Source organism: Conger conger, chromosome 6 (assembly GCF_963514075.1).
Source record: "Conger conger chromosome 6, fConCon1.1, whole genome shotgun sequence".
Lineage (NCBI taxonomy): Eukaryota > Metazoa > Chordata > Actinopteri > Anguilliformes > Congridae > Conger > Conger conger.
Window position 1 is genome coordinate 22661965 of NC_083765.1, and position 23675 is coordinate 22685639.

At 46.1% G+C, this 23675-nt stretch overlaps 1 protein-coding gene across 1 annotated transcript; it reads right to left on the reverse strand.

Annotated features, from left to right (window-relative positions):
* Positions 1-1291: 1291 nt before the first annotated feature.
* Positions 1292-7068, reverse strand: LOC133131506 (uncharacterized). The gene is made up of 3 exons (XM_061246887.1): positions 6866-7068; positions 1747-6570; positions 1292-1453 (listed from the first exon to the last, which is right to left on the reverse strand). Exons 2-3 carry the CDS (start codon positions 6207-6209, stop codon positions 1324-1326), a joined length of 4593 nt encoding a protein of 1530 aa, XP_061102871.1. The 5' UTR covers positions 6210-6570; positions 6866-7068; the 3' UTR covers positions 1292-1323.
* Positions 7069-23675: the final 16607 nt, after the last annotated feature.

Genomic DNA, 23675 nt, shown 5'->3' on the forward strand with positions numbered 1-23675 from the left:
CCAAGCTGGAGTGACATTTCGCAAACGTTTGTGTATTGTTCAGAAAACGGCCCTGAAAATGCATTATCACAGGGACGTAACGGAACAACTATACCAGAGCGTCCTCTCGGGAAAACCGTATTTGATTAATAAAAGACTAAACGCATCCTCACGCTGTAAACAGATTGACGCTGTGCAATCCGCCAGAAGTCCATTAGCGATTCCACTTCAGCCTTTCCACGGTAATTGAAAAGCGCTATGAATTGATGTTCGCGGCTGTTCCGGCCATTCACCTATCGCCGAAAACGAGCCAAGTAACAGTCACTTTAAATTCAGTTTATAGCAGAAGGCGTTCGGGCTGCGTGGCTGTGACTTTCCTTACCCTAATGGTGTTCATTACGGGAGATAAACCAAACTGAGTTATCAGCTCTATCGTTCTTCTTGATGTCTTCCTACGTAGTGCGCTGTGTGAGAGGACGGATGTTTTCTCATGTGTGGCATTTCACCCTCAGTAGCGCCGTGTTTTCGTTTGTCATAGGGTATCAAGCAGGGATGTGCCCAGGGGGGTCAGATGGGCACATGTGCTTCATAAAAACATAACAATAATAATAATAATAATAATTATTATTATTATTATTATTATTATTATTATTAATTATGTAGCGTAGTGGTTAAGGTAAATGACTGGGACACGCAAGGTCGGCGGTTCTAATCCCGATGTAGCCACAATAAGATCCGCACAGCTGTTGGGCCCATGAGCAAGGCCCTTAACCCTGCATTGCTCCGGGGGAGGATTGTCTCCTGCTTAGTCTAATCAACTGTACGTCGCTCTAGATAAGAGTGTGTGCCAAATGCCAATAATGTAATGTAATGTAATGTAATCTCTGCATGTGCATAGGGAAAGTCTTGATTCCTCTTTGACGAAAATGAGACCCATGTGCACCATGAAATACTGTATCCAAATGTCTGAGCTGTGTTGGTTTTTCATATGAGAGACAGATCTGAAATCTCAATGTAGGCTCAGCAAGATCTATTGTAATGACAATGATCTCTTGTGTCCTTCAAGCAACTCGCCGACTATTCAAAATCTGAGAAGAAATGAAATAATGTGAAGTGGCTGTTTCATTTTAAGGTGTACTTCACAAAATGAGCGTTACATTTGTCCATTCTCTTTTTTCCACACAATTATTCTATATATTGTGGTGCCTCGGGGTGAATCCTGAGGTGCAGAGAGTGGGCAGAGCTAGGAACCAACACAGGAGATAGCAGATGTCAGAAAAAATACTTCTTTTTATTTTTTCTGTGTGTTTTTTTTTTTCGGGGTATTGGTGATAGCGCCCCCCCTCAGGGCAAGGGTAGGGGAAAACTGGAGAAATCAAAGGGGCCGTTTAGGCAAAAAATAAACGAAGATTCTTCCCAGACCGGGGTATTTTCCAGGGCTTCCTCCCTCCTCTCCTCTTCGGCCGCGTCAGGGCTGGCGGGAAACACAAAGACGGGGTGAATAGGGAGGTAATTTATCTGGCTCACGTGACCGGCGTCCGTTTCCAGGTCTTCGGTGTTGCCGTCCGTGAAGGTGGGGTCTTCCTCAGGTTCAGTATGGCTGGGCGTTGCAGGTCCTTCCTCTCCCTGCCTTCCACACTCTCACACGCTCAGGAATGGCACCAACTGAGCCTGGCTGCAGCCTCGACCGCGCCTTAAATCCCATTCCCTGCTCATTAGGAAAAGAGGCTGCAGGTGAGTCAGTGATTTTCCACTCTGCTAACTCACGTGCGCTGGCCGGGGTCCTGGACCGCAGGTAGAGGGATCTCTCTCCAAGGTGCTGATCTCCCCATCACATCTCTAGGCAGATATACCCCTTCGCACACCTCTCCCAATGCGTGACGTCTGCGCGGTTGACCGGCACGGGCCCCTCCAGGGTTCTCCACCCACGTGGCACAACATTCAGGAGCAGGGGTGCCACATACCCCCCCCCTCAGCTCCAAGCCCCGGGCGGGAGCGTCTGCCCCTAGGCCATCCTCCCTCCTGGATAGCGCATCAGCATTCTGGTGCAGCTTCCCAGCGCGATGCTCCACCTTGAACCGGTAAGGCTGCAACTCTAAAAACCAGCGGGTTACTCGGGCATTGCTGTCTCGGTTCAGGTACATCCATTTGAGGGGAGCATGATCGGTCACCAACAGAAACTCACGGTCGAGTAGGTAATAACGTAATTTACCTACCGCCCATCTGATGGCAAGGCATTCCTTCTCGACCGTGGCATAATTCCTTTCATGGCCGAGGAGTTTTCTGCTGATGTATGTCACTGGATGCTCCACCCCGTCCTGGATCTGTGACAGGACCGCTCCCAGGCCCACTTCCGATGCGTCGGTCTGCAGCACGAAGGGTTTCTGGAAGTTGGGAGTTATGAGGACTGGTTTCTCACCTAGAGCGGCCCGTAGGTCCTGGAAGGCTACAGCGGCGAGGGGGTCCCATTGGACCCGGTTGGGCTGCTCCTTCTTGGTGAGGTCGTGTAGGGGGGCTGCTCGTGCTGCAAACTCCGGAATGAACTGCCGATAGTAACCCACCAGACCCAGGAACATTCTCACCTGTTTCTTTGTAGCCGGTTGGGGCCAGGTGGCAATGCTGTCGACCTTGTTCGACTGGGGCTTCACCCGCCCCCTCCCGACCGTGTGGCCCAGATAGGCAGCTTCCTTAAATCCGAGCCGGCACTTTGCTGGGTTAGCCGTCAGCCCGGCCTCCCTCAGGGACCTCAGCACCGCTTCGACTTTGTCGACATGGCTGTCCCAGTCGGTGCTGTGGATGACGATGTCATCCAGGTAGGCGGCCGCATACCTCTGGTGGGGCCGCAACACCTGGTCCATCAACCTCTGGAACGTGGCCGGGGCTCCATGCACGCCAAAGGGAAGGACGGTGTACTGGTAGAGGCCCGTCGGGGTCGCGAAGGCCGTCTTCTCCCTGGCACGGGGTGTTAGGGGAACTTGCCAATACCCCCTCGTCAGGTCCAGGGTGCTGATGAACCGGGCCGGTCCCAGCCGCTCAATGAGTTCGTCCACCCTCGGCATCGGGTACGCGTCACACAGGGAGATGTCGTTCAGGCGGCGGAAGTCATTACAGAACCGCCAGGTTCCATCCGGCTTGGGGACTAGCACCACGGGACTGGACCAGGCACTGCGGCTTTCCTCAATAACCCCGAGGTCGAGCATTCTCTTCACCTCCTCCTGTATGGCGTGTCGGCGAGCTTCTGGGATTCGGTAGGGTCGTAATCTTACCGTCTTCCCAGGTTCAGTGCTGATGTCGTGGGCGATTAGGTGGGTGCGGCCGGGCATAGTCGAGAAGATGTCCCGGCTTCGATTCACCAGCTCACGTAGCGCTTGCTGCTGGCGGGAGCTCAGTTGCTCTCCAATACTCACGTCAGGGGTCGGTGGGGGCAGCCACTGGGCAGAGAGGACTGGGGTCGGAGCTGGGGGTGGCTCATGCCACCTCTTCATCAGGTTGACGTGGTAGATTTGGAGGCGGTGTCGTCGCCCCGGCTGTCTCACTCGGTAGTTCACAGGTCCTGTGCGTTCCACGACCTCATACGGCCCATGCCATTGGGCCAGAAATTTACATTCACTGGTGGGGACTAGAATCATCACCTTGTCTCCTGGGGCGAATTCTCTCACCTGGGCTCCCCGGTTATACAGCCTGGCTTGCTCCCGTTGTGCCCGTTCCATGTGGGCCCTCATCATGGGCCAGATCTGGGCCATCCGCCGGTCCATCTGCTCCACATGCTCGATCAGGCTGCGGGTTCGGGACGGTTGCTGTTCCCAAGCCTCCTTCGCCAGGTCCAGTAATCCACGGGGTCGTCTACCGTATAGCAGTTCAAAAGGGGCAAAGCCGGTGGTGCTCTGGGGTACCTCTCGGACTGAGAAGAGAAGATAGGGTAAGAGCTGGTCCCAGTCCTTACCGTCCGTTTCAATCATTTTCCTCAGCATGGCTTTGAGGGTCTGATTGAACCTCTCCACTAGTCCGTCGGTTTGGGGGTGGTAGACGGAGGTTCGTAGTTGGGTCACTTGTAGCAGCCGGCACATCTCCTTTAGGACCCCCGACATGAAACACGATCCTTGGTCGGTCAGGAGTTCCTCCGCTATTCCGACCCTGCTAAACAGCAGGAACAACTCCCTGGCAACCGCCTTTCCGGTCGCGGTCCTGAGCGGGACGGCTTCTGGGTAGCGGGTTGCATAATCCAGGATTACGAGGATGTACCGATGTCCCCGGCTGGACTTCGGTAAGGGCCCCACGATGTCCATCGCAATCCTCCTGAAGGGAACATCAATTATTGGCAGGGGTATTAGTGGGTTCCGAAGGGTTACCTTAGGGCTGTGGAGTTGGCACACGGCACAGTGTCGGCAGTAGTCCTCCACAGCCTTTTTCACCCCGGGCCAGTAGAACCTTGCCAGGATCCTCTCGTAGGTCTTCTCCATCCCCAGATGGGCTCCCAGCAGGTGAGTATGACCTAAGTAGAGGACTCGGGGCACAAACGGTTGAGGGACGAGCAGCTGTTCCACTTCCTCCCCCTGTGGGTTACAGACTCGGTAGAGCAGGTCTTGTTTTACCCTGAAGAAGGGATACGATGGTGTACTCACCGGCCCTTGTGGTACCCCGTTAATGTCTCGGGCATCTCTCCAAGCCTGAGCGAACTTTGGCTCATGTAGTTGGGCAGTGCCAAACCGTGTGGGTGCTTCGGCCTCCTCGCTCACCTCTTGGGGGCCCTCCGAGAAGGCTAGACGGACATCTCTCTCCGGGGGCAGGGCCTCCCCAAGCTCTTTCTCGGACGCAGTGATGGTTCCACTGGTGGCCGGGGTGCTGGGTTGGCGTTTCCTCTCAGGTGGCAGGGCCTCTCCTTCACTGTCCCCAGACGTCGCGGCCCAGACTGGTAGGGGGTTCTGGCGGGCAGCCCGGCGGGGCCGTCGTGGCCTCGTCTCCCTCAGAGGCCGGGGCCCCTCCTCCCAATAAGTCTGGAACAAAGGGCAGTCTCTTCCCATTAGTACCGGTACGGGTAAATTTGGCACAACCCCCGCTCTTACCGCGTGCGTCCCCCGTGGTGTGATTAGGTTGACCCACACCGTGGGGTATTCTCTGGTGTCCCCATGGATACACGCCACGGCCACCTCTTCACCCCTCTTTTCTCCCGCAAACTCTGGTCTTACCAAGGTGATGGCGCTGCCCGAATCCAGCACTGCTACAGTGTCCTGTCCCCCTACTCGTATCGGGAACCTGGGGGCCTCCGTACTCTGGTGCGCCCAGCAGGTGGTCAGGTACAGGCAGGGGTGCGCAGGGCTGCTCGGACCCCTGGCGGTGGGCCTGGACACCTCCCTCCCGGGGCAGTTCCTGGCTAGATGCCCCTCCTCTCCACAGTTATAGCATCTCCACTCCGGCCGTGGTCTCCCTGCGTCAGGTCTGCCCCGCCGATTTTGGTCAGGGCGGGCTGGTGGGCGCTTCACCTGTGCTGGGCACCTAACTGGGCGGCGCGGGGTTTTGGTGCGTTCAGGTTGGAGCATCTTCTGAGTGACCTGATGGTTTTCGAGGAGGCCCACTAGCAGTTCTACGGAGGTGGGTCCCACCTGGGCTATATCCCGTTTGGCTTCCCGGGGCAGAGCGCGGGTGCATCTGTCCAACACCACCCTCTCCAACAGGGGTGGCCCCTCTCCCTCGGCCAGCCAGCTCTTGGTCAGGCGGGTCAGGGCGGCGATTTGGGACCGGGCAGGCTGGGAGGCGTCATAGGCCCATTCGTGGTATCGCTGGGCTCGGGCAGGTAGGCTGAACCCATATTGGGCTAGGATGGCTCTCCTCAACTTGAGGTAGTCGGTGGCGTCAGCCATGTCCATATCTCGATAGGCCTGTTGGGCCTCTCCCGTCAAGAAGGGGGCTAGTATGGCTGCCCAGGCTGCCGGCGGCCATTCTTCACGTTGAGCGGCGCGCTCAAACACCTGGAGGTACGCCTCAACGTCATCATCAGCTGTCATCTTTGTCAACGCCTCTCGGGGGGTTCGTCTCGATCCGTCACGGGGGGATAGGCGGCAGAGTTCGACCACCGCTTCCTGCAGGGCCCGCTGGGACCTCGCCAGCTCCGTGATGGCCGCTTCCATCATCCCTCGGGAGCCCTCCTCTGCTTCCGCTTCTTGCATCTCAGCGAGGGTAGGGGCAGCCAATCGTCTCCTTCTTCGCTCTTCCCCAGGGGGTGTGGCTTCCATTCACTCTCCGTTCTCACCCGTGTTGGTTCTTCGGCCCAGATCAGCTTCCACAGCGTGGCATCAGTATGCCCGCATTCTCCACCATATGTGGTGCCTCGGGGTGAATCCTGAGGTGCAGAGAGTGGGCAGAGCTAGGAACCAACACAGGAGATAGCAGATGTCAGAAAAAATACTTCTTTTTATTTTTTCTGTGTGTTTTTTTTTTCGGGGTATTGGTGATAGCGCCCCCCCTCAGGGCAAGGGTAGGGGAAAACTGGAGAAATCAAAGGGGCCGTTTAGGCAAAAAATAAACGAAGATTCTTCCCAGACCGGGGTATTTTCCAGGGCTTCCTCCCTCCTCTCCTCTTCGGCCGCGTCAGGGCTGGCGGGAAACACAAAGACAGGGGGTGAATAGGGAGGTAATTTATCTGGCTCACGTGACCGGCGTCCGTTTCCAGGTCTTCGGTGTTGCCGTCCGTGAAGGTGGGGTCTTCCTCAGGTTCAGTATGGCTGGGCGTTGCAGGTCCTTCCTCTCCCTGCCTTCCACACTCTCACACGCTCAGGAATGGCACCAACTGAGCCTGGCTGCAGCCTCGACCGCGCCTTAAATCCCATTCCCTGCTCATTAGGAAAAGAGGCTGCAGGTGAGTCAGTGATTTTCCACTCTGCTAACTCACGTGCGCTGGCCGGGGTCCTGGACCGCAGGTAGAGGGATCTCTCTCCAAGGTGCTGATCTCCCCATCACATCTCTAGGCAGATATACCCCTTCGCACACCTCTCCCAATGCGTGACGTCTGCGCGGTTGACCGGCACGGGCCCCTCCAGGGTTCTCCACCCACGTGGCACAACATTCAGGAGCAGGGGTGCCACAATATATATATATATATATATATTCCTTTAATCAGACACAGTTTTGCTCTTGAGACAAAAATAATACAAAACTAAGAACCGAATTTCCCCTTGGAACACACCAACTGTCTAAACAAATACCTCGCACTGGAGATGCAGCAGAAGCATAATTACCACAACCATTTCTCCTTTTAAACAATAACAAAAACCTGGAACCTTTCTGTAGTTTAAATCTGACACATCCCTAAAAGTTTAGCTGTCTCTTTCCTTATCTTTGCTTGATTTGTGTATTTCTAAGTGATTTGACCAAAGTCATACAGAATGTATCAGACTGAGTGAATCACTGAATTAATATTACAATGAAGCCAGAATTTTGAAAGGCATGCCATGCACTCTGAGAAACTTATCCTCCTTGACAAATTCCATGAATCCACAGTAGCCTTGCATAAACAGCTGAAGCTAATGCTAGCTCATAGCCTCTCTCAGTTCTGTACACTCATATCTAATTCATCTGATTAAAGTGGAACTTAATATTTTGGCAAAATTTCCGGAAGCAGAAGGTAATGGTCCGTAAGGAGATCTGTGAGGAGACGGGCTTGTAATTGCTCAGAAAATCGTTGAGTCTAAGTACTGAAGACATACTGCTCCTCTGAAAGACTTTTTAAATCCTTTATTTAACCAAGGGGAAGTCCCATGAGAATGTGTCTCTTTTTTAAGGATGCTCTGTGAGAAAGAGAACAGTCAGGGAGTGGGGAGAGTGAGAGGGAAAGAACAGGGGTAAAGCCCCTGGAGCGGTTTTTGGGTTACGGGTCTTGCTCAAGGGCCCAATGGCATTCCTCTTTGCAGTTCTTTCTCTTTTCGTTAGGGACCCAGCGTCATTTCTCCAGATGAAGGTCAGCCCACTTGCCGCTAGGCTAGCCTGCCTGTTAAGCAGTCAGGCAGGAGTTCACTCAATTCACTGCTCATGCTGGTAGGAGGCAGCCTATAGTCTAGTGGCTCAGGTGCTTTACTGGGACCTGGAAGGTTGGTGGTTCAAGCCCCAATGTACAGTGCATCCGGAAAGTATTCACAGCGCTTCACTTTTCCCACATTTTGTTATGTTACAGCCTTATTCCAAAATGGAATACATTCATTTTTTTCCTCAAAATTCAACACACAACGACATAATGACAACATGAAAGAAGTTTATTAAAAATTAAAAATGTATTAAAAATAAAAAACTAAGAAATCACATGTACATAAGTATTCACAGCCTTTGCTCAATATTTTGTTGATGCACCTTTGGCAGCAATTACAGCTTCAAGTCTTTTTGAATATGATGCCACAAGCTTGGCACACCTATCTTTGGGCAGTTTCGGCCATTCCTCTTTGCAGGACCTCTCAAGCTCCATCATGTTGGATGGGGAGCGTCGGTGCACAGCCATTTTCAGATCTCTCCAGAGATGTTCAATCGGATTCAAGTCTGGGCTCTGGCTGGGCCACTCAAGGACATTCACAGAGTTGTCCTGAAGCCACTCCTTTGATATCTTGGCTGTGTGCTTAGGGTCGTTATCCTGCTGAAAGATGAACCGTCGCCCCAGGCTGAGATCAAGAGAGCTCTGGAGCAGGTTTTCATCCAGGATGTCTGCATTCATCTTTCCCTCAATCCTGACTAGTCTCCCAGTTCCTGCCGCTGAAAAACATCCCCACAGCATGATGGTATTGGCCAGGTGATGAGCGGTGCCTGGTTTCCTCCAAACATGACGCATGGCATTCACGCCAAAGAGTTGAATCTTTGTCTCATCAGACCAGACTGGCAAACTCCAGGCGGGCTACCATGTGCCTTTTACTAAGGAGTGGCTTCCGTCTGGCCACTCTACCATACAGGCCTGATTGGTGGATTGCTGCAGAGATGGTTGTCCTTCTGGAAGGTTCTCCTCTCTCCACAGAGGAACGCTGGAGCTCTGACAGAGTGACCATCAGGTTCTTGGTCACCTCCCTGACTAAGGCCCTTCTCCCCCGATTGCTCAGTTTAGACGGGCGGCCAGCTCTAGGAAGAGTCCTGGTGGTTCCGAATGTCACGTTTCAGGTCTGTCTCGCCATGTTTTATGTTTATTCATTTTGTATTAGTCTTGTATTGTCTTATCATCTATTATGTTAGTCTAGGTTCGTCATGTTGTTTAGTTATGTTTCGTTACGATTTATTTTCTTGTCATGTTTAGTTATGTCTCGTTACGATTTATTTTCTTGTCATGTCTAGCTATGTTTTCGTACGATTATATTACCTGGTTATGTTGAGTGATTATCGTCTTAGTTTCGCTTTGTGTTATGTTTTGATGCATGTTTATTGTTACGTTAACTGGTCGTTGTTATGCATACACTTTTACATGTTTTTCCGCAAACCTTGCGTTCCGCCTTTTTTCTCTCTCTCTCTCTCTTTCTGTCATTCACTCCCTAATTGTTTCCATTTGTCTATTTACTAAAACTACTAACGCTAGATCAGGATTGGGTAGAGACTAACAAACTAATCATGTGTTCATGTTACCTTATGTTTCTCGTGCATGTCATTTACTAATTTACTAATGCTAGGGCAGGATAGGTTTATTACTAACGATTACTAATCTCCTTGTTAAACTTGTCATCCATCGCACCTGTTTTCCATTTCCTTGCTACGCTCTAACTAATTGTCTGCACCTGTCTACACCCGCATTTATAGCCCAGTCGCGCTACTGTTCTCTGCGAAATTGTTTGCCTCTGTTTACCACGCAACTCTTGAGCATTTACCACTATTGATTACACGTTACGATCCAAGCCTGTTTACCGACCATTGATTATTGATTTCTGTTTTGTGACCATCGTTTGTTTTTTGACTACGTCCTCGCCTACCGTTTTTTGTACTTTTGCTTCGCTGATTGTTTCATGGTTTCGACTCCCGCTTCGCCCACGACTACGCCTCTGCCTGCCGTCCGTCTGTTCATCTGCCCCGCTGACAGCTCTCCTGCTACCGGACCTCCCTGCACGTCTACCGACTACGAGTTTGCCTCTTCCCTCGGCACCGTGCTTTTTGTTTGTTTACTTTTTGTTTGGCTGGATCTACGTGTATGGACTTTGCTTGTGTTGACTACGCTCCTGGGATTCGTCCCGAATAAAGCCCTGAGGGGTCTTTATATTACTATTGTTTCTGAGTCGTGCATTTTGGGTCCAACCCCCACGCACCCGTCTCACCGAACTTCTTCCATTTACGGATGATGGAGGCCACTGTGCTCATTGGGACCTTCAAAGCAGCAGACATTTTTCTGTACCCTTCCCCAGATTTGTGCCTCAAGACAATCCTGTCTCGGAGGTCTACAGACAATTCCTTTGACTTCATGCTTGGTTTGTGCTCCAACATGCACTGTCAACTGTGGGACCTTATATAGACAGGTGTGTGCCTTTCCAAATCATGTCCAATCAACTGAATTTACCACAGGTGGACTCCAATTAAGCTGTAGAAACATCTCAAGGTTGATCAGTGGAAACAGGATGCACCTGAGCTCAATTTTGAGCTTCATGGCAAAGGCTTGAATACTTATGTACATGTGATTTCTTAGTTTTTTATTTTTAATAAATTTGCTAAAATCTCCCCAAAATTTCTTTCACATTGTCATTATGGGGTACTGTGTGTAGAATTTGGAGGAAAAAAATGAATTTAATCAATTTTGGAATAAGGCTGTAACATAACAAAATGTGGAAAAAGTGAAGCGCTGTGAATACTTTCCGGATGCACTGTAGCATTCATAAGTTCAGTACATCTGTTTACCCAACATTGCACCAGGTGTGATTGGCCCCTGCTTAGTCTAATCAACTGTCAGTCACTTCAGAACCAGGAGGGGTTGCTAGTTCTCATTAAGACCCAGTCCCATTCTGTCCAGTTGGCATACTCTTCATGCAATAGGTTGGGCCCTGTCTTCATGGAATCTAGTGGGCCCTGTCTTCATTCTGGGACAGTGTCCAAAATTATGGGCTGCCAAAATGTTCTCATGAAGAAAAACAGAGGAGTCCTTGCATTTATTCATGATTTCAAGTTTAAAATACATTTTTATTGAATCCAGGCCAGGATTTTATGTGTACATATTTTAAAAACATGGACGGGCGCGAGAATACATTTTGTGTAGATGCCGACCGGGGCTCTGTTGAGTGCACAAGTGGCTGCAGAATAAATCAGGGCTGAGAGAGAGAGAAAGCGAAAGTTGCAACCCGCGATCCTTTATGTGGAAGGTCGTAAATCCTGAACCTTGCTCTCCGGCGGGGCCTGGGGAGCCTTGAGGAGATGGATGGCGATCGGCCGGCCCTGGTGGAGAGGAAGCTGTACTTCGCGGGTGGCGATGGACACCATTTCTCATTCAGCAGGCATTTCACTCTGCTCCTGTGATTGCTTTTCACACACTCTCTCCCTCTCTCTTTCTCGCTTTCTATCTCTCCCTCTCTTTCTCTGTCCGTCTGTCTGTCCCTCTCCCACCCTCTCTCTTTCTCCATTCCTCCCTCTCTCTATCTGTCTATCTCCCTCCCTCTCTCCCTCACTCCATCCCTCTCTCTTTTTCCCTCTCTATCTCTCTCTTTCTCTCTCTCTCCACACACGCAAAACAATAGAACAAAGTGGAAATATTGAAGTTTCTGCCAATGTGCCGCAGCCCCGACTGGGAAAAAGAAAACAAGCTCAAAAACAATGTGTTTATATTTCAGGCATTTAGCATCCGCTCTTATCCAGTGCAGCATACAGTCCACAGATTTAATTTTTGCATTATTACATTATTTATGTGGCTGGACATTCTGACTGAAACAGTTCAGGTTAAGAACCACACTCAAGGATACATGAGGACTACCCTCGATGGAAATTGAACCCATTTCCTTTGAGTTCAAAGTGTGTGTGTGGGGGGGGGGTTCAAGCCTCAGTGTAGCCATAATAAGATCAGTGCAACTGTTGGGCCCTTAACCCTGCATCACTCCAGAGGAATTGGTGCTTTCAATAAAAGTACCAGCTAAATAACGAATGTAGTAACCATTTATACTATGCCACTTCCCAACTTGGCATTAAATGGTACATGAGCTCAGAGTTTTTTGTGAAGTTTTCCTCTACTAATATCAGTGGATTCTGTTGGTCAGTGCAACGCAGGAATACTTTTCTGAAGCAAAAGGTTTTTAAAATAGAATGTACTGGGAATGCACTTCATAGTGGAAATATACACTCAGTGAGAACTTTATTAGTTAGACCTGTACACCAGCTTGTTAATGAAAATATTTACTCAGCCCATCATGTGTCAGAATCTCTGAACATACAACGTGTCAACCTCTAAGTAGATAGGCTACAGCAGCAGAAGCCTTAATGAGTTTAAAAAAGTCTAATAAATACCTATAAATAAATTGCTCACTGAGTTTAAATAATTATTTTTTCTTCCTGGCTGATAGGGTCAAGATCTCTTCATGTGGGTATAAGGGACATTCCTCAATACCAGTCTAATAAGTCTAAGTTTTGGATGGCCAGGGCTGATTGGCTGGTAGCTTCACAGGGGGAGGGTACATTTTTTGATTGCATTGACCAGGGTACCGAAGGATCCGGTCAGTTTCTGTGCTCTCTGGCGACCCCTACTGGTCGATTGGGTGTGCACTGCATGCCAAAGCCACATATGACAAGTCTTCCTCACTGTCTGTGTGAGTTTGGCTGTGGGCTACGTGTGAAATGAAGCAGGCTGGTGACAGCACATGTTTTAGAGGAGACCCAAAGATGTCTTCCCTCTACCAAATTGGCTGTGGCAGGTTACCAAGATGCCACTTCGGGACATTAAAAACGATGAGTTCCATGATCCACCAATGTACTTCAAGTACGCCAAGTAATGATTAGCTACCAAAATTACTAACTGGGCCTTTAATGCTGCAGTTCAGTTCAGTTCAGTATGCAAATTCCCTGCTTGTTTGTTTGTTGAGTAAAATAAAATCGTGCGGCACATAACTGACTGTTTGAGCTGTGGTTTTTTGAATGTAGGCTCTCCAGAGGATTAAAGGAGCTTTCTGCCAGGGAACAGGAACAGAAACAGTTTAGAGCAACAGAAACAAAATATGAAAACTAACAGAAATTATCCTAGGGGCAGAATGGTAAATAAATAAATAAATATGATAAACAAATATAAATAATTAAAATTCACACGCAAAATAAGTGTTCCTTATTTTTAGTTCCAGGAACTTTTTTTATACATAGAGAAAACAAAGCAATAAGCCTCCGCTGGCACAGGGCCAATATCAGTGGGAACCACACAGTTCTGCCAGACCAGCACCAGTAAAATTACTGTATTTAATAAACAACTGCAATGCCCCCCCCCCCCCCCCTCCCAAGACGTAAGAGTAGCTCCTCAGGAGAGCTTAAGATGGAACTTCCCTCATTGTTTGCAGAGCTTGTTGTTCTTTGTTCTCGTTTGCATAACTTAGGTTTAATGCTCTCAATAGGGTAGTTTTTTCTTGTTCTTTATAACTTCTTATCACACTTGTTGTCTTTCTTTGCGACTGTACTTTTAGTCTATTGAGTCACTGCACTTTGACCCCTGACCTTTGCACTTGCATGTGTCACCCGACCTCACTGTCAGCCAAAGCATCTTGTCAATGGTCAATGTGTCACTTAGTGTTACAGCATCTAAGGCTGCTTTGAGACACTGTACTGCAATTTTCACCCAACGCCTCACCTCTCCCTTCATCTGAAAAGAGTCATCAACATATATTCTTAATTTTCCCTGGTGTAAAATACAACTATGACCAGCTTGAAATACCAGCTACCATCAGCTTCAAAACATAGCTTGAACTGGTCAAATCATACTGAATATAGAACTGGTCTGACTGGTCAACCAGCTACTAACTGTTTCAAAACCTAGCTTGAGATGTTCTTACAGCAGGGTTGACTTTTATAAAAATGCTGCTGAAAAAATGTCTGCTTATTTTTCAATAACATTTGCCAAGTTAATCAGTCTGTAAATGTAACTCACTGTGTTTGCAAAGAAAGAAAAATGCATGAATGTACACCAGTGGACATTTTTAATACACAGGTATTTATTAGACTTATCTTTTAGACTTATTAAGTCCCCTGCTGCTGTAGCCTATCAACTTTGATGCATTGTGTGCTCAGAGATGTTCTTCTACATACCACTGTTGTAATACGTGGTTATTTGCGTTACTGTCACCTTCCTGTCACAAGGTGTTTCTGCCCACAGAACTGCTGCTCACTGGATGTTTTTTGTTTTTTTCGCACCATTCTCTGCAAACTCTAGAGACTGTTGTGTGTGAAAATCCCAGAAGATCTGCAGGTTCTGAGATACTCAACCCACCCTGTCTGGCCCCAAGAATTCTGCCACGGTCAAGGTCAGTTAGCTCACATTTCTTCCCCACTCTGTTGGTTGATATGAACATTAACTGAAGCTCCTAACTCGTATGATTGTACAGTATGCAATGCACTGCTACCACACAATTGCCTGATTAGATAATTGCAAGAATACATAGGTATCCTAATAAAGTGCTCAGTAAGTGTATATGGAAATGAAGGACATGTTGATTGAAAGCAGGTATGTTTGGGCATGAAAATGCTGTTTACACCTGTCATCTCGTGTTCCCTTCATACGGACTGAGAGAAAATCACACACACATGCCCACACATAATCACACACATGCACACACAGTCACGTGCATACACACACACTCACATGCACACACATGTACTCCCCCCATACACATACACAGACAATCACATGCACACTGACACACACACACACACACACACACACATAAACATACACATGCACACTCACGTGCATACCCACACATACACCCACACTTGTGCACACACACTATCACATGCGCACACACACATGCACTCCCCCTGCACACACATACACAATCACACACATGCACACACACAAACACACTAACACACATACACAATCACACACACATACACTGCACAGTAACATTAACACACTTGTTTACATTTAGCTCTCATCTCTAATCATGCCAATTACATTGTAATTACATTACATTACAATTACAATTGCCAATTATACACATATATACCCAATATATATTTATATATTTTTTAGCTGTCTGCCAAGCTGATGCTTCCCAGGATGCCGTGCAGTGGTGATGAAGGACTCTGGTGGTACACACTCCCCACACTCCTCACAGGCACTCAGAAACACCTCGCAGCGGCAGATTTGGAAAGCCATGTGGTGTTCGGAAACGGCACAGCTGTGTCATTTGTGTAGAAATAGTCTCCCAGACACATTTAGCCTTGCAGAGTCAAGCTGTTCGACCTCATGCACTCCCCTGCCCCACCCCCCCTCCCAGGACCCAGGACTCTGCTTTCACTGTAGCTGTCCCAGAATTCTGTGCAGCTGCCCCAGTTAGAAATATCATTTACATACAGTTTTTATTGATTTTTTATCTCTCAGAGAGAATGCAGCTTACAGCTTACATTGTTACAGGTTAAGAACAGGCAAACGATATACAGCATATTGGGTTTCTAGCCAGACCGCATTTGCTAGTGTTATTTCTGGTGAGGCTTTTAATCTTTTTGAAAGAAAGCAGTTGCAATCATCATAGAAAAAAAACATATGGAAGTATTCCTGCGTATAACAGATGTGTTTAATAATTTACAAGTGACAGATAATTGAATGATAATTAAATTTGTTTTTGTGATAATTATATTCTTCGTTTGCACATCATGTTCTGTTTTAGCCAGTGTTTTACAATTTTGTGAAAAAATGCGTACTTCCAAAATGGCTGCTGTGATTTGTCTTTGGTTGCTGTCTGAGATTTTAGTGACTGCACCAGACATAAATCCAGCACTCTCAGAAGCCACCAAAATGCAGCACAAAATGTTAAATATCCGGTGGCCCCAAAGACAGCTAAACATCTTCTATATCAGAACTCATTTTCTCGACAGGAGATTACATAAATGTATTTGATTCCGGAGAGAAATTTTCAGACAATCCCTAACTTATCCTGTTAATCCGTTTTTTAAATAGCCAAAAACCCTTACTCCCTCATACTGTTATACTGTTTCCAACAGCTCCTCCTCTCCCTGTCTCCACCTGAACTTCCTTCATTTATCCAGCACCCCTGAGGTCCAGTGGGGAAGTGTTCTCCACTATCCTGGTCCTACAGCCAGGTGTTTTCACAACATTTTAAGTCAGTGTTCTAGAACCCCATCAATTTCAATCATCAATAGTGATTGTGACATCAGCACTGCAATTAGGGGTGAGCCGAGTACTAGTTTTAGATGAACGAAACCCATAACAATTATTTACTTTTTTCCAAACACAAGTGTTGAAATTGGATCATTACAGTGGTGTGAAAAAGTGTTTGCCCCCTTCCTGATTTCTTATTTTTTTACATGTTTGTCACACTTAAATGTTTCAGATCATCAAACAAATTTAAATATTAGTCATAGACAACAAAAGTAAACACAAAATGCAGTTTTTAAATGAAGGTTTTTATGATTAAGGGAGAAAAAAAATCCAAACCTACATGGCCCTGTGTGAAAAAGTGATTGCCCCCTAAACCTAAAACTGGTTGGGCCACCCTTAGCAGCAACAACTGCAATCAAGCGTTTGCGATAACTTACAATGAGTCTCTTACAGCGCTGTGGAGGAATTTTGGCCCACTCATCTTTGCAGAATTGTTGTAATTCAACCACATTGGAGGGTTTTCGAGCATGAACCGCCTTTTTAAGGTCATGCCACAGAATCTCAATAGGATTCAGGTCAGGACTTTGACTAGGCCACTCCAAAGTCTTCATTTTGTTTTTCTTCAGCCATTCAGAGGTGGACTTGCTGGTGTGTTTTGGATCATTGTCCTGCTGCAGAACCCAAGTTTGTTTCAGCTTGAGGTCAGAAACAGATGGCCGGACATTCTCCTTCAGGATTTTTTGGTAGACAGCAGAATTCATGGTTCCATTTATCACAGCAAGTCTTCCAGGTCCTGAAGCAGCAAAACAGCCCCAGACCATCACACTACCACCACCATATTTTACTGTTGGTATGATGTTCTTTTTCTGAAATGCGGTGTTACTTTTACGCCAGATGTAATGGGACACACACCTTCCAAAAAGTTCAACTTTTGTCTCGTCAGACCACAGAGTATTTTCCCAAAAGTCTTGGGGAACATCAAGATGTTTTCTGGCAAAATTGAGACGAGCCTTAATGTTCTTTTTGCTCAGCAGTGGTTTTCGTCTTGGAACTCTGCAATGCAGGCCATTTTTGCCCAGTCTCTTTCTTATGGTGGAGTCATGAACACTGACCTTAACTGAGGCAAGTGAGGCCTGCAGTTCTTTGGATGTTGTTGTGGGGTCTTTTGTGACCTCTTGGATGAGTCGTCGCTGCGCTCTTGGGGTAATTTTGGTCGGCCGGCCACTCCTGGGAAGGTTCACCACTGTTCCATGTTTTCGCCATTTGTGGATAATGGCTCTCACTGTGGTTCGCTGGAGTCCCAAAGCTTTAGAAATGGCTTTATAACCATTTCCAGACTGATAGATCTCAATTACTTTCTTTCTCATTTGTTCCTGAATTTCTTTAGATCTTGGCATGATGTCTAGCTTTTGAGGATCATTTGGTCTACTTCACTTTGTCAGGCAGGTCCTACTTAAGTGATTTCTTGATTGAGAACAGGTGTGGCAGTAATCAGGCCTGGGTGTGGCTAGTGAAATTGAACTCAGGCTTGATAAACCACAGTTATGTTTTAACAGGGGGGGCAATCACTTTTTCACACAGGGCAGGATTTTTTTTCTCCCTTAATAATAAAAACCTTCTTTTAAAAACTGCATTTTGTGTTTACTTGTGTTGTCTTTGACTAATATTTAAATTTGTTTGATGATCTGAAACATTTAAGTGTGACAAACATGCAAAAAAATAAGAAATCAGGAAGGGGGCAAACACTTTTTCACACCACTGTATACGTGATTGGAGAATTGGCCTGCTTTATTTTTAATTTTTTTACATTGACTGCAGTGGCTGTGCATCAGTGAAGAATGGTAACAAAGTTAACACAGGGGTGGTCAATTGGAGGCGTTTTCTCTTTTGGCTGACGTATTTGTGCCACACTGATGGGCTGCTGCTGTGCATATTTTTGCGCCCCTGGCCAATAGGCATTCTATTCTCACAAAGTGCCTTTGCGAGAGCAGCGACCATTGGCAGCAACTCCTAGCACTCATCTTCTACCCTATGCTTTATATATATATATATATATATATATATATATATATATATATATATATATATATATATATATATGTTTGTATATAAAAAACATAATGAAACTGTTCATTTGTTGGCCAGTGTTGTAGACTGTATGGTTGTGTATGCCGCAACTGATTGTTAGCCTACCTCAGCTTGAGCCTTGCATACAGTCACATGTATAGACACACACACACACACACACACACACAGTAAACCTCTCATTTGTATTCATTTAAAAAAAACTTCCTTGTACATTATTATTAGTAACAAGACATTGAAATAGCAACACGGTTAGTGATGCTGATACAAACTGGCAGGCTTGTACGGCTCAGTGTAAAAAAAAAGTGTTCCTTGTAAAATTGTTCACGCACACACATCATTTTATATAGACTGTTTCAGTTTTTAATTTATGTTAAAATTAACCAGATAAAGATTGAATAGAGATTTACCTGCATAACAGAGTGTAAAACTGTAGTAGTTGAGCTTGGTTTCAATGTACTGCAAATCATAGTGTAGTACAGGTGACTGTTTAAAACAACACAACTTCTGGGTTACGTCACGCCCACTTCCGAGTATGATTAACCCGGATACAGATATGGATAATTTAATTGGTTGAACAGATACAGATACAGATACGAGTAATGCAGTGCTCACTCACCCCTAATTATAATGTTCAGTTACGACCGCTTGGTGACCTCACACCTTATATAGTTTATATATGTATGAAAACAGCAGTGGGGATAACTAACAAGGAGCTAACTTTCCAATCGATCGACACGTACGGCATACGTGTCTTCACAGATATCAAGCCCGATTGGACTCCTACAAGATCAAACTGTTGCCCAGTAATTTAAAAGGTAGGAGTTAGCCTTGGTGTTCTTAGCACCTTTATCAGCTCTTAGAAATGGTTCCCACAAAATGGCTCTGAATTGGTCCGCATAATCACCTCTTCCCATCAGCATTGGAGATCCACAGGGAGGTTGTTGTAATGAGAAATCGCCTGTTAATGTCCTGCTTCGATGGACCACTGTTCTGGTTTTTTGTTTTTCTCTCTGAAACTTAGCATGAGATAAACCATGATCAGCACAGGTCAAGATTACAAGTTTACAGAAAGTTAACAAACAATTCTGGCTTCTGATCCCATCTCAGAGAAAAATATATTCTGCTTCTGCTTCTGGCTTCCTTCCACAGACAAAAATAATTACACTTGCTACCACGGAGAAGAAAATGAAAGATCCTGCTTCGCTTCGTGGCCCTTCCAAACAGAACAGATTGGAATTAGGGCAGGCTCCTCCAGTGATGAATTTTGATGACCGGTAATCTGCAGGGAGTCTGCTCCGTATCCCCAGACTGTTTTGCGTAATTAGCCGAAATCTCACGGCTGCTCCATCCGCTCAGGCGGCTTTGCCACTGCAGTGAAACAACAGAGAGACTTTTCACAACTTTTGTTTTTTTCAATTTGGAGACAATTTGATACTCTTTCTCTATACCTGAACTCTGGATAATTGCAAGTACATTAATTAAACATGAAATGCACTTTTCATTTGTTAATGTATTTAACCAGTAACTAATTTAACTAAGGGTGAAGCCTTTGTAGAGAAGAACACCTGTGAAGCATGGAGGTGGATCCATTATGATTTGGGGTTGTGTGGCAGCTGGGACAGGAAATATTGTGTGAGTGGAAGGAAGAATGGATTCCATTGCATGCTTCAACTGGATAAAAATCCCAGAATTCATTTAGAGAAAACTGAATAAGACAACAAATTTGTCACGTAATGGCGGATATCGCAGAGCAGCGAGATCACAGACTCAAGTCCCTCTATATTATACATTTAAGCAGTTTATATTTTTTACATTAACCTTTTCACAAGTTTTAAAACATTTGTCATGTAATTTAGTGTTTTAACACTGAGCTAGCTAACTGTAGCTGTCTTAATAATGTCAGCTGTTAACAGTATTGCAAAGCAATTTACTGTAGCTAACTGCGCTAGCTAGCTAAAGTTAATCCTACACAGCGAGCTCTAGGTAACCTAGCAATTTTAGCCAATATTACTATTCCGAATATTAATTCCAAATGTATTCCTGTGTTCTGTAAAGTACTTGCTAGCTAGCTGGCAGGATCACTAAAACAGTGTGCATAGAACTAGTCTGTAACATACAAAAATAAAGTTAGCAAAAGTGTCGTATTTGTTCCCTGCTGCAAAATCCAGCTATGATTAGCTTCAAACTTGTGGGAAAGACATTTTCAATGTACATTATGGGAATCTTCAATGCTAATAAAGTGGTGCAATGTGACTGAACAGCACAATACATGACCTAAAAAAAACACTCATCTTAAAGATTAAGCATATATAATGTGATCATCTTAACCAGTGTACCAGAGTAACTCAGCTATCTGGTGAAGCACTGCTCTCTTCATCACCACAGCTTTCCAGTCTTAGCAAACGAGACCCCATCACGACTCAGCTTCGCCACGCACATTATCGGCTCCATTTCGAACAACTGAATGGCCTCCGAAACACCCAGCTCCTAAACAGCACGAAAACAATGAAAACAGACAGTCGCTCACAAGGCAATAACAGCTTTATCTTGATTTTCACTGAAAGTTGTCCCAAGCTGCAATTAATATCAGGCAGCTATCATTGCCCCCACTGACCTGGCTTCTTCTTCCTGAACACAAGCAAAATTAATTCAACTGAAGTAGTTAGCTAGACTATTTCAGCTGCATATCTACTTGTACAGCACATTCATCTGATATTTATTCACTACCTGCAATGTATATTTGAAACAAAAACAAATCTTGCTTTAAACTTTGAAGAAATGTGTCATGTTTAACATGTACCATTTAGAGGTCAGGTTCACTTCTGTTCACTGAGCTATTAATTGTAAAAGATTTCTGCACAGTACTTTATTTGGCACCCCTGCACCTGCACTGAGAGGCAGGGACAGGTGTCATGGCTGACCCAAACTGTTCGGCCTGGCTTCAGTAACTATTTCTCGCTATAGGTGAAATTCAAATAACATTTTTCAAAAGAGCCCTTTTTTCTCCATTAATTCGTTTTTAGTTTTGACTGTAATCTCTGGGGGAAAAAACGAAATCTTGCACATAATTTGAGCTAGATTTAATCAGCATTTGCCCTTAACTCCCCAAATTTTAATTTATCATCGGGTTTATTAGTATCTATCTCCACAATCTCTCTCAGCAATCACAAAAATTAAATCTTACATTTCACTGTAAGGCAAAGTTAAGGATAAATAGCAAGTGTATCCAGGCTAAATTTAAAGGCATATTTTTATTAAAATCAGGCCATCTCACTGTGGAAAGCAGTCTGAGAAACATTCTGTCCCTCTACTCATGTCAACCCAGTGAACACAACACGTTCTCACAATGTTACAGGAATGTTTCGTCAATGTTATAACATTGCCACTACATGGCAGCAACACTGTGAGAATGTTTCATGTTACATGGACGGGGCAACTGCAAACTAGAAAAGTCCACTGGCCCAGATCAATGCAGCTAGCACTATGGTGAAGGTGGTGGTTCTTTCTGCGAGATCTTGACAAGGTCCTCTGTCACTCTAGTCCCTATTAAATTCCCATTAAATCTGACTCACTACATCTGGCTAGCTAATAATCTCTCCTACGTTAAGCCGTGTAATCATCCCCTTATGTCTGATTGAATAAACATGGCATTCCAGCCCACCTTGATTGGCCGGATAATCAGTGTAAATGAAAGTTGAGATCTGCGTTAACCCCCCTGGTTAAATAATACATAACTAAAAGCAGAGCCCAATACTTCTTCCAGTTTTGCACCAGAGGGCAGATGTGTTCACCTCTGACCTTTGTCCAGCCCACAGTTTGCTGCAGCCACATAACGTATCTGCTACACTCTAGAGGGAGAGAGAAAACAAAATATTTGAAGGCGATACCAAGTGATTCTGCAACAACATGCAAATTAAGCAGGTTCTGAAATGCTGGCCAAATCTGTTCCACAATGTCGGCGTTCGTCTGGGAATCTTCTGTTAGTTTCTTGCTTGTTCTCCGTTAAATAGCTCTGGCGCTAATTATCAAGGTATTCTGGGGGAAGATATGATCTGAACACAGAGACGCGGAGAGAAACTCACTCGCAGCCTTTGGGAAAAAGCAACAAAGCGAGGATATTTGTAATTCAAATTACACTAATGGTCAGAGAGGAGGGGAAGAGAATGATGTGGTGGGTATGATCATTATTTATGCATGGAATATGAAATAATCTCCACTTTGAAGCGTTGGGGGCTCGGCTGTGTGTTAAACGGGATGACTGACAGGGTTCACCATGACCCCTAGCGCTGGAGGTCAGGTGATCTCTCTGAAGTTGAACACTCACTGCCCCTCCTTTCCCCCAGCTCTCCCTCTCTCTCCCCCCCGGAGGTGGAGTCTCCCTGGAGACCAGCGTTCCTGGAGGAGGGAAGACATCCATGTCGAGGCCCATGAATTATTTAAAAAGGCAGGAAGGGCCTTCGTCAGATTTGTTTTATTCAAAAGCAGAGGCTCTTCGTCCCTCTCTGGGAATGTGGGAAGGAAGCGGACGGACAGACAGACCGACCAAGGTTCCGGCCCATAGTCTCCCGCATCTCTCGAGTATCTGGAGGGAAAAAAAAGATAAAGCAGCTCTTTCATTATTGATGTTTCAGGAGATCAATTAGAAGGAGAGAAGGAGAGAGAGAGAGTGAGAGTGAGAGTGAGAGAGGAAATGTAATTATGCACACACATATTTACTAGCGGTTGGCCCATTAGGGTTATTGTTGGCGCAGTAATAATGCTGCGGTTTGTTTGAATCAAACACATATTGACAGAGAACCCTGCTAAGGTTCTGGCATTTAGCCAGTGGCCTTTAACTGTGTGTGGCAGAAGACAAACCGAACACCACCTACACTCTGTTCTTCTCTCCTGGCTGAGTGTGCTTTGATGACTAAGCTCATAGTTTCAATTCAAATCTATGGCATATGACGCCCCGCTTCTGTGTATTAAGGGGAGGAGTGATCAGGCGAGTGAGCAGTGCAAAGTAGGGCTTTTCTGTGTGTGTGTGTGTGTGTGTGTGTATGTGTGAGAGAGAGAGAGAGAGAAAGAGAGAGAGAGAGAGAGAATGTGTGTGTGCTTGTGAGTCTGTGTGTATAAAAGTGTATGAGTGTGTGTTCATGTGTGAGTGTGTCTGTATGTGTGTGTGTGAGAGAGAGACAGAGAGAGAGAGAATGTGTGTGTGTGTGTGTTTGTGCGTGTGAGATTGAGAAATAATGTGTGTGTTTGGGAGAGAATGCGTGTGTATGTGTTGTAGGGGTCCTCGCACGGGCTCCAAATTAGGTAGGGTCCTCGCACGGGCCGCCAAATAACGTAGGGATTTTACTCTCTATGAAACCGGGGCGCCAGTTAATGT

Excerpts from the sequence above, each read along its gene's own strand:
- LOC133131506 (XM_061246887.1), bottom strand. The coding sequence starts at position 6,209 with ATGGAAGCCACACCCCCTGGGGAAGAGCGAAGAAGGAGACGATTGGCT. Across the intron at positions 1,454-1,746 it reads CAGGACCCCGGCCAGCGCAC|CCCTGACGCGGCCGAAGAGG; the intron begins GTGAGTTAGCAG and ends GTTTCCCGCCAG.